General features: G+C 36.6%; 1 protein-coding gene across 6 annotated transcripts in view; it reads left to right on the forward strand.

The window, feature by feature from the left end:
- The window catches only part of ccdc157 (coiled-coil domain containing 157), a 31,238-nt gene that overhangs the window by 4,249 nt on the left and 14,892 nt on the right, over nt 1-12,097 (forward strand). For all 6 annotated transcript variants that reach the window (XM_069933395.1, XM_069933397.1, XM_069933401.1 and 3 more), the window contains 2 exons: nt 496-573; nt 1,634-1,824. In XM_069933395.1, coding sequence (XP_069789496.1) covers nt 496-573; nt 1,634-1,824 — 269 coding nt within the window. The remainder of the gene's footprint in view (nt 1-495; nt 574-1,633; nt 1,825-12,097) is intronic.

Consider the following 12,097-nt stretch of genomic DNA (forward strand, 5'->3'; position numbering starts at 1 on the left):
TGCCAGTCATCGCGACTGGACCTGAGTTTGAATCCCATGCTGTCTGTAAGGCGTTTATATGTTTTCCCCGTGCCTGTGTGGGTTTTCTCTGGGGGCTCCAGTTTCCTCCCACTCTTCAAAACGTACTGGGGGTGTAGGTTAATGGGGTATAAATTGGGCTTCATGGACTCGTAGGGCCAAATTGGCCTGATACAGTGCTGTATGTCTAAATTTAAAAAAAAATAATGTGGGCATCATTTGGCATTAATGCCATGGGTGCATCTTTACTCAGTTAAATGCATTGGCCAAATCATGACTTATGCAGTACTATAATTTTAAAATTGCTATCCTTAAACAGTTAAAAATGCCCTTGCTAAATTCTCCATTCCCACCTTGAAATGACATGCCACTTCTTCTGATGGTCCTGTATTGAATAATTTGTATCAAGTGGGGTGAAAACAAACCTGTGAGATAGCTTCTTTAACACTCCTGATGTTAATTCTATGACTGTTTTAGGAAATGTTACATTGGAAGAGAAGCTATCAGCTCTGAAGGAGGAAATCCAGGGGCAACACATGCTTATAAGGGAGCTTGGTATGTCCACACACACCTTTTCTGCATCTTTTGAGACTAATTTCATTATAGTTCATTGGGAGGGAGCAGCTATGAATGATAATGAAGAAAACAAATGTGATTTTAAAAGATAAGGTCCAAATCAGATTTTGTGGAATGCATGTGTTTGGACCCGATCATCAGTGGGTCCCAGAATTTCCTGGTGTCACCTGCCCTCAGTGGTGCTTTGATATTACCCAATTTTCCCCACAAGATTTCATCTCCTTTAGAGGACTCTATGCTTTCCTTAATAATTTTCTGTACAACTGGTTACCAGGTTTCATCCTACTCAGGCAGGTGGCAGCAAACCCAGTGAAATATCTGTAGGCATGCCTGGTAATTGAAAGCACCACTTTGAATACCTATATCACCATATTTCAACCACCTTATGATTATGGAGGACCCACCAAGTGACATTCAGACTGACTTGCAGTGATTGGTTACAAACCCAATGCTTACAAAATCCATTACATGTGTGTTATGGATTATGTGTAGTCTGAAAAATGAGAATAATTTTACAATATAATTCATTATAAGCAAACACTAAATGCTACAGTCTCAAGACAATATTAAAATTAAAAAGTGTTAACTTTCAAATCTAAGGAAGGTGGTTGTCTTGATCTGTGCAGGACACAGACTTGAAGGAGTTTGTGATACTTGGAAAACAGGACTGTACCAAGTTTCATCATTTCTAAAAGCATGTGTATTTCATCATAATGGATAGAAGCATCTGCATGTTCCTGACATTATTTAAATATCCCTACATTTCAAAATGGCTAGCAGGTTATTACAGTGTCTTTAAATCTAATGACCACACTGGAAATGATCCTACTAATAATTAACAGTGATTCTAATTTTTTTTTTTAAAATTTTGTACACCAGTTCCTTGCATGTACTGTAAAATCTTAGATCTAACTATTGGTTATCACTATGTCTTGGATAAAGCATTTAATAACGTTTGTCAGAAAAATATTCTCAACACTGAGTTCTGAAAAATACATGGAGAAAAAAATGTTCCTACTTTGCTGTTATTTCTGGACAGAAAACTCTAAACAGAAGTTGCAGGAAGAAATGAGAACCAAGATGGCAGACAAAAGTGAAGTACTAACTCTTGAGGAAAAACTTAGACGAATGACAAATCAATTAGAAAGTACAATGGATCAGTTCAAATTGATTAGCAAAGAACTGGAAAAAGAAAAAATGAAAATCAACAATATGCTGAGACATGAAGAGGTAAGTGACAATGTTATTGATTTTTTTAAAAAAACCAAAATTCTGATATTTGGGAAGCTTGTGAAAATTATCACAACTTTAAACACAGGTACTGCTTGATTTATGGAAGGGTTGCATTCCTGCAACATATTTCTTGAAGCCATAATTTGTTAATTGAAAGGTGAAAAAAAAGACATGGATATTTAAGTACAGTGTGTTCCTATGCACCCAAGGGGTCAAGAACGTTAAAGCGAAAACTTGTAAATCGCACACAAGTAAATGTAAAAAATAGTCAATGCATATTTTCAATCTTTTGCACCAAATTAAAAAGACACTTTATTAGAAGCTGTCCCTGTATCCAGTGTGAGAAACTCTCTACCAGGTGATTGGAGTAGTTTCCAAGCTTTCAAGAAGCTCGAATTTCTGGGTGCAAGAATATTGAAATTTTGAATTACAGTACTTTTAACTTTTAATTTACTAAAGAATTATTCACTGTATTTCCAAGTTAATTTTTAAATGCAAGGAAAATTAGTTATTTTCAGCAATATGAAATCAGATTTATTAAATCATGGAAAAATCAAGAATTGATTTTTGATTATTTTTATCCATACTAATCAAGCTTAACTTGTATCTTAGTAACAGAAAGGGAGTAGGAGAAAGTGGGAGTAAGTGTGAGGAGGGAACAGAAAGGACTGTACATTTTGCATTGGTCATTACAAGATCTGTAAAGGTAAACAAAAATATCCTGCTTTATATGCTTTCAAATTTTGCCTTTCTTTACCTGATCCATTTCTGATTCCTAATGCATGCCTATCAGTCTTCATAATCTCCTGGATCGACTTCTCATTTTATTTCCTAGAAAACATCATCCCTTTATGCCAGTTTCATGTCACATTTGATTTTCACAGCATTATAGTTAAAATTACCCATTTTGATGTGTCAGACTTCCTTTCAATGGAGAGATTCTTGACTGCACTACGTTATAACAAAAGTCTTAGCTTTTAGGTTTTCCCATCTCTGATGATAATAAAAAATGTGGATGATTTGTTATTGATGGAACTCCTGTGAGTGACACAAACATTGGGTAGGGAATGGCCATCACATTCAACGAACCACTTTGCAAAACATTCCAATGATCTTGTGACCAAACATGCTTTCCTAAAACACCTCTGCTTTTGGAAGGGCTAGTTGCTCTTGCATCAATCATATCTCACTCAGAGGAGTCACGTGATGGAGTAGTGGCCGGTAGGGGAACTCGAGCCCTCTCCAGAAAAGTTAAAAAAAATAGAGAAAAAACAAAGGCACAAACATAAAAACCATAAAGTGAAAGTAAAAGTGTGGAGAAAATGGCAGCGAAGAAAGAAAAACCAAAAACAACGGGAAGAAAAGAAGAAGGAAAGATGTTGGAAGAAGAAGGTGAAGGCCTTACCGGTACGAGAAGGCCTGCCGCGGAGAGAGAAGCCCGCTCCCTGAGGTCAGTCGAAGCCCTGAACACGGGACTACAAAAATGACTCACGGAGCCAAACAAAAGTGCGCAACCGCGCATGCGCAAGACAAAAATAACACTGACGGGAGAGGGACCGGCTGAGGAGTAGATCTCCACGGCTGAAACAGACAACTACAACACAACAGCAAGAGGAAAACATAGAAAATAACGAGAACAAGAAGGAAGAGAATAAAAATAAGAAATCAAAGAAACAACAGATGACCAACCCAGAGGAAGAAGACCAACACCAAGACGCTTCTAATAAAAATAAGAAGACCAAAAATACCCAACAAAATAAAACAAACAACCCAACAAGAAAACCAGAAGAGACAGAGGTAAAGGACACAGATCCTGGAGTGGACTCAGAAGAAGAGGAGGAAGAACACAGAGAAATTGAAGATGAAGGGAAGGGCAAGTACATGGATATATATTTTTTAAAAGAATATATGGAAACAGTAAAAGAATGGCAGTCACAAGAATTCAGTGAAATAAAAAGAAGAAGAAAAAGTACAGAAGAAAAAGTGAATAGATTAGAGATGATCATGACAGATATAGGAAAAAGAGTAGACAAGGTGGAAGAACGAGAAACAGCCATAGAAATGGAAGTAGATGACTTAAAAAAGAAATTAGAAGAATCTGATAAAAAAGTTAGAGTCAAAGGAGCTGTTAGCTCAGAAGATAGATATAATGGAAAACTATAATAGAAGAAACAATATAAAGATAGTGGGCCTTAAGGAAGATGATGAAGGCAAAAATATGAAAGAATTTATAAAAGAATGGATCCCCAGGGTCCTAGGAAGACCAGAATTACAGGAAGAAATGGAAATAGAAAGGGCACACAGAACATTAGCCCCAAACCTCAACCACAACAAAAACCAAGATCCATTCTAGTAAAATTCCTAAGATATACAACAAGAGAAAATATATTGGAGAAGGCAATGAAAAAAATAAGAGAAGACAAAAAGCCACTGGAATACAAAGATCAAAAAACTTTTTTCTATCCAGATATAAGTTTTGAACTCCTGAAGAAGAGAAAGGAGTTCAATGCAGCAAAAATGACCCTATGGAAAAAAGGTTATAAATTTATGTTAAAATACCCAGCGGTACTTAAAATAGTTATTCCGGGGCAGCAAAACAAACTATTCTCGGATCCGGAAGAAGCACGAAAATTTGCAGAACAACTGCAAAACAGACAGAGAGATGAAGAGATGTAACAAGAACAAAAATGATAGAGTATAAGTAAGAACTAAGAAGGGAAAGAAAGGGAAGAAAGGAAGTAAGGGAAGAAAGGAAGTAAGGAGGGAATTAAGAGAGTGACCTTTGTTATATATGAAGATTAAAATCTTTTCTGGGCGGGCTGGGTGGGGAAGAATTACAGTCACTGCGAAATCAGTTGACACTTGCGAGCGGATTTGCAAATCCAAATGGAGAGGGGAGATGTGGTTGCCCGACAAGGGACAAAGGGCAACTCAGAAAGGGGAGGGACTATTGGGGTTAAAGTAATTTTAGATATGAGAATAGTGGAAATATTTTATGTTTTAGAAATGTTGTCTTATAATGTGTTCAAAAAAAGAAAGCAGAAATGGATAAGAAGGGAAGGTGGTAATGAGGAAACGGAAAGGAAAGATAAACAAAGTATGAAATGGCAATGTTGAACTATATGACTTTAAATATTAATGGAATACATAACCAAATCAAAAGGAAGAAACTGTTAAATTTACTGAAAAAAGAAAAAATTGATATAGCATTCGTACAAGAAACACATCTAACTGAAGTGGAACACAAGAAATTAAAGAGAGATTGGATAGGACATGTAACAGCAGCATCATATAATTCAAAAGCCAGAGAAGTAGCTATATTAATCAATAAAAATGTACCAATCAAAATAGAAGAGGAAATAATAGATCCAGCAGGGAGATATGTAATGATAAAATGTCAGATATATTCAGAATTTTGGAATTTACTCAATGTATATTCACCTAATGAAGAAGATCAAAAATTTATGCAAGATATCTTTTTGAAGATAGCAAATGTGCAAGGGAACATACTAATAGGAGGGGATTTTAACCTTAATTTGGACTCAAACATGGATAAAACTGGAAAAAAAACTAACAGAAAGAACAAAGTAACCAAATTTATAATTAAATCGATGCAAGAAATGCAACTTTTGGATTTATGGTGGAAACAACACCCAATGGAAAACGAATATTCATACTATTCAGGTAGACATAAAACATACTCAAGGATAGACCTATTCCTGTTATCAGCCCACATTCAAGGGAGAGTTAGGAAAACGGAATATAAAGCTAGACTATTATCGGACCACTCACCCCTGTTATTGGCAATAGAGCTAGAGGACATCCCACCAAGAATGTATAGATGGAGATTAAACTCCATGCTACTTAAAAGACAGGATTTTAGAGAATTCATTGAACGACAAATTAAAATGTACTTTGAAATAAATACGGAATATTTTATACTATGGGACGCAATGAAAGCGTTCATCAGAGGGCAAATAATAAGTTATGTAACTAAGATGAAGAAGGACTACATCGGGAAACAACAGTTGGAAAGGGAAATAACAAATATAGAAAAAGAATTAGCAATAAAGGAAGATACAACTAAAAGAAGAGAATTGGCAGATAAAAAAATAAAATATGAAACACTACAAACATATAAGGTGGAGAAGAACATAATGAAGACAAAACAGAAATATGAGCTAGGAGAAAAAACGCACAAAATTCTAGCGTGGCAGCTTAAGACAGAACAAACTAAAAGAATGGTATTGGCATTAAGGAAAAAGGACAAACAAATTACATATAATCCAACGCAGATCAATGAAAACTTCAGGGAATTCTACGAGCAATTATATCAAACTGAAAACGAAGGGAAAGAAGACAAAATAGATGAATTTCTAACTAAAATTGAACTACCAAAATTACAAACAGAGGAGCAAAATAAATTAATAAAACCATTTGAAATAGAAGAATTACAGGAGATATTAAAAAAACTACTGAACAATAAAACACCAGGAGAGGATGGATTCCCAATAGAATTCTATAAAACATTTAAAGACTTATTAATTCCTCCCCTTCTGGAAGTAATCAACCAGATTGATAAAACACAAAGCATACCAGATTCATGCAAAACAGCAATAATTACAGTAATACCAAAGACAGGGAAAGATCCACTTGCACCAGCGTCATATAGAGCAATATCTTTACTTAACACAGATTATAAGATAATAGCTAAACTATTAGCAAACAGATTGGCCGACTATGTACCAAAAATAGTAAGTCTAGACCAAACTGGATTTATTAAAAAAAGACGAACAACAGACAATATCTGTAAATTTATTAACTTAATTCATGCAGTAGAAGGAAATAAAACTCCAACAGTAGCGGTTGCTTTAGACGCAGAGAAGGCCTTTGACAGAGTAGAATGGAATTATTTATTCAAAGTACTACAAAAATTCAGCCTACCAGAGAAATATATTAATTGGATTAAAGCATTATATAATGGGCCATTGGTGAAAGTGACAGTAAATGTATATATATCAAAACAATTTAACTTAAGCAGATCAACAAGGCACTATCTCCCTTACTGTTCGCGTTAGCTATAGAATCACTAGTAGAACTGATAAGAACAGAAAATAAAATAAAAGGGATAAAAATAAAAGAGAATGAATATAAAATCAGTCTATTTGCAGATGACGTTATAATATACTTAACAGAACCAGAAATATCAATAAAAGAATTACATAGGAAATTGAAGGAATATGGAGAAGTATTGGGGTGCAAGATCAACGCAAATAAAAGTGAAGCAATGCCAATGAATAATGCGGATTTCACAAAGTTTAAGAAAGAATCGCCATTTAGATGGCAAACACAAGCAATGCGATACCTAGGTATGCAACTAAATAAAAACCTCGGCCATCTTTTTAAACTCAATTACCATCCATTAATGAAAAAAATTACAAGATGACTTAGAGCATTGGAAAGACTTACCACTAACACTGATAGGAAGGGTAAATTGTATTACAATGAATATTTTCCCAAGGATACAATACCTATTTCAGTCATTACCAATACACCTAACAGAGAAATTCTTCAAGGAGTTAAAGAAAATAATAAGTAAATTCTTATGGAAAGGGGAGAAACTGAGGATAGCACTAGATAAATTAACAGAATGGTACAAACAAGGAGGCTTACAACTACCAAACTTTAAAAATTATTATAGAGCCGCACAATTAAGATACCTATCAGATTTTTATCAAACAAGGGAAAAACCAGATTGGACCAGATTAGAACTAGATAAAATAGGGGAGAAGATACCTGAACATATACTATATAAATGGGATGAAAAATTGGTGCAACGTAGGAATTCACCGATATTGCATCATCTGCTCAACATTTGGAAGAAGATTCATGTAGAAAGGAATAAAACAAATTACCAACTACCAAAACTAATATTGACGCAAAATCAGCTAATCCCTTTCACAATAGATAACATTTCCTTTAGAGAATGGGAGAGAAAAAGGATCAAAAGAATAGAAATTTTTTTTTCGGGAAATAAATTATTATCCTTTGAACAAATGAAGGATAAATATAATATAACTCATGATACAATGTTTGCATACTACCAACTGAAAACCTACTTGAAGGACAAATTGGGGAACAGTCTGAGGTTACCAGAAGGAAGCAATTTTGAATATGTGATTACAGACACAATGATAATTAAAAAGTTTGTAACAAACATGTACATCAAACTGCAAGAAAAGGAGAACGAGGAAACAAACGGTAAACATAAACAAAAATGGGAACTAGATCTAAACATAAAGATAAAGAATGAAACATGGGAGAAGCTATGCACCGGAACTGTGAGAAATACAATAAACACGAGGTTACACATGATGCAATATAACTGGATACACAGGCTATACATCACACCTCAAAAGTTAAATAAATGGGACCCAACAGTATCAGACAGATGTTTTCGCTGTAAAAAGGAAACGGGAACAACAATTCATGCAATTTGGACATGTGAGAAAGTGGAAAAATTTTGGGAAGATCTAAACCAGATATTAAATAAAATCACAGAAAACAATATACCAAAAAACCCAGAGATCTTCCTCCTAAGTAATCTAAGAAACAAAGAATTTGGACTCGATTTGGATGGAGCACAAAAAAGATTTGTTATGATAGCCCTAGCTGTAGCAAAAAAATGTATTATGTCAACCTGGAAATTAGAAGACAACTTGAGAATACAACAATGGTATATAGAAATGAATAAATGTATTCCATTAGAAAAAATAACATATAATTTAAGAAATAACATTACAATATTCAAACAAATATGGGAGCCAATAGAGAAATCCTACCGTGGACTTCCACCACCTAAAATGTCAGAAGGAGAAGATAACGAAAAGAACTGACTCAGTAAAATTTCTTGTTTATTTTTATTAAGTGACAACATTGTTTAACGGGTTTAATGTATCTTATAGATTGAACTTTAAATAAATGGGGAAGGGAGTGAAGGAGGGAGCGAAGGGAGGGGGGAAAAAGGGGGAGAAAACGACACTATATATTTAAGAAGAAAAATGTCTGTATGTATCTTGGTCAATATTGTTTATAGTGTGAAAAATAAAAAATTTTTAAAAAAAATCATATCTCACTCAAAACTTTACTATTCAAGGAAAGAATATGCAAACTTTCAATTTATTGCCAACACAGTATGTTTAGTGTGGCGGTTAGCACAATGCTACCTGGCCGGATGAAGCCACAGCAGCGAGGAAGGACTGCTTTGAAAGCACAGAGTGGAGTGGATTCAGGTAGAAGGCCATCTATGATCTCAACATTGATGAGTATCTGAGCTCAGTGACTAGTTACTAAGGCAAGTGCATTGAGGATGTGATGGTAATCAAATGCTGCACAATCAGGGGAATCAGAAACCATGGCTAGACGCAGAGGTTTGTGCATTGCTCAGAGCTCACGATGCTGCCTTCAGGTCAGATGACAAGATTACATTAAGATCAGCAAGGACTGAAATTTATGCAGTCAGGAAGACAAAGCATGGTAATGGACCATCAATAATCACAAAACACTGAAGTTGTGAAACTGATAGGCTTTTATTAACTATAGACTGGAACAGCCATCAACCTCATTGACTGACCAAGGCAGAGTGGAATGGGGAGCATGCAAAGGGCTATAGGTAGGATCAGTCTTGGGAGGCATGTCCAGCTGGCTGCAGCCAATCATAGCATACCACTAAGGGTATACATAGAGAATCCACAGACACCAGCAACACAAACGTAAAAGATCATTGGGGGCTCTCTTCCTACCATGAAGGATGTTTACAACACTTGATGCAGGCGAAGGACTCCACACACCCTTCAAGTAAACTGTTCATCCTTCTGCCATCTGGTAAGAGGTACTGCAGCACCCGGGCCATTGCATCCAGATTGGGCAAAGGCTTTTTTTCCCTCAAGCCATCAGACTCCAGAACTCCCAGAACATTTGGGGATAGAGTACCATGGACTGTTACTGTATAAATCTTAATATTTCAATGTGTTTAACTTCTATTCTAACTTGTATTTATGTAAATATGCTCCATGGTCCTGGAGAAACATTATGTCTTTACCGTGTGAGCATGGTATGAATGATAAATAAAGGTGACTTGATTTGATGTAACAGGGTATTTAAACCATAACTGACTGTTAATCCTGCGGGTCAGCAAGAATGATGCTTCCCTTCCTCACAGATTGAATACCTTCTACACACCATTTGATGATTAAAATAATGTGACACCAAAGAAAGCCACATCTCCCCCTGAAATACAGGCACTCAGCATAGCTGCAGCTGAGATGAGAAGGATCCTATCCAGGGTGAACCCACACAAAGCAGCAAGACTAGAAAACATATCTGGCTGGGTGTTGAAGGACTGTGCTGCCCTGCTGATGGGTGGTCCTAATAAATATCTTCATCATCTCACTGCAGTAGTCCATTGTCCCCACAGGATTCAAGACAGTCACCATCATCCTGGTGCCTAATAGAGCGAGGGTAACTAGATTAAATGACTACTGATTATGAAGTGCTTTAAGTGACTGATAATGGATTGCATTGGACCCATTCCAGTTTGCCTACTGGCCAAACCAGTGCAGAGATGATGCAATAACCTTGACTCTTAACTCTGTCCTAATCCACCTAGAGAACAGCTTGGCATTCAACACAATCATACCCCAGAGGTTGTTCTCACTGGGACTCAACACCTCTCTCTGTAACTGGATTCTGAACTTTTTGACTGAAAGACCATGGTCAGTCCCATCTTGCTGAACATTGGTGCACTTCATGGCTGTAGGTTCAGTTCTAATAGAATCATCAAGTAAGTGGATAATACAACAGTAGTTGGCCTCAAGGGCAACAATGAAGTTGGCTTACAAAGAGGAGGTTGGGGAGTTTGTAAAATGGTGCAAGAACATCATTTCAGGCGGATGGGATCCAGAGTGCCAGAGCAGATAGAGGAATGGAGGAGGGAAAAGATAATGTGAAAATTGCATGTAACGTTACAAGTCATGGTGGAAATGTTCTCAGTTGCATCTATTTCAATGGAAGAAGTACTGTAGAAAAGGGATACAAGCTTAGAGCATGAATTTGAACATAGAATTATGACATTGTGACCATAGATGAAAGTTGGTTGCAGGAGGGGCAGGACTGGCAACTCCAATGTTCCGGGCTTCTTTTGCTTCAAACATGATAGAACACGGGGTGTGGGGGGAAGGTGGTGGGATGTAAGGGGGAGGAGTGGTATTGCTCGTTGGGGAAAATATCACCGCTGTGCTCAAGTAGGACAAACCGGAGGACTTGTCTACTGAGGCTATATGGGTAGAGCTGAGGAATGAGAAAAGTATGACCACACTCATGGGGTTGTATTATAGACTGCCCAATAGTCTCCAATAGAATTGGAGGAGCATATCTGTAGAGAAATAATAGACAGGAAACATAAGGTTGTGATAGAAGGAGATTTTAACTTTCCACATATTGATTGAGACTCCCTTACTGTAAAAAGGCTGGATGGCTTGGAGTTTGTCAAATGTGTTCAGGAAAGTTTTCTACATCAAAATATAGAGGAACAATGAGAGAGAGAGTGCAGTACTGGTTCTTTTATTAGGGAATGAGACAGGACAGGTGACAGAAGTAGGTGTAGGGGAACATTTTTGGTCCAATGATCGTAATGTCATTAGTTTCAAGTTAATTATGGAGAAGCATAGGCCTTGGCCTAAGGTTGAGATTCTAAATTGGAGAAAGGCCAATTTTGAGGAAGTCAGAAAAGATCGAGAAGGCATGGATTGGGATAAGTTGTTTTCGGGTTTTGATGTTCGAGGTAAGTGGAAGACCGTCAAAGGTAAAATTTTGAGACTACAGCATTTGTTCCTGTCAGGATCAAAGGCAAGGTTAGCAGGCAGGAAACCTTGAGTTTTCAAGAGATATTGGGGATCTGGTTTGGAAGAGCGAGAGGTGTATATCAGGTATAGGCAACATGGAGCAAACGAGATACTTGAGGGGTATAAAAAATGTGAGAAAAACCTCAAGAAATGAGTCAGGAAGGCTAAAAGAAGACATGAGGTTGCTTTGGCAGACAATGTGAAGGAAAGTCCTGAGGCTTTCTGCAAGTATATTAAGACCAAAAGGATAGTAAGGGACCAAAGTGACCAAGATCAGAGTGGTCAGCAAATTGGTCTCCTCAAAGATCAGAGATGGGGGAAGATCTTAAATGTTTTTATTGCATCAGATTTCACTCAAGAAACTGCCA

This window comes from Narcine bancroftii, chromosome 4 (assembly GCF_036971445.1).
Source record: "Narcine bancroftii isolate sNarBan1 chromosome 4, sNarBan1.hap1, whole genome shotgun sequence".
Taxonomy (NCBI): Eukaryota; Metazoa; Chordata; class Chondrichthyes; order Torpediniformes; family Narcinidae; genus Narcine; species Narcine bancroftii.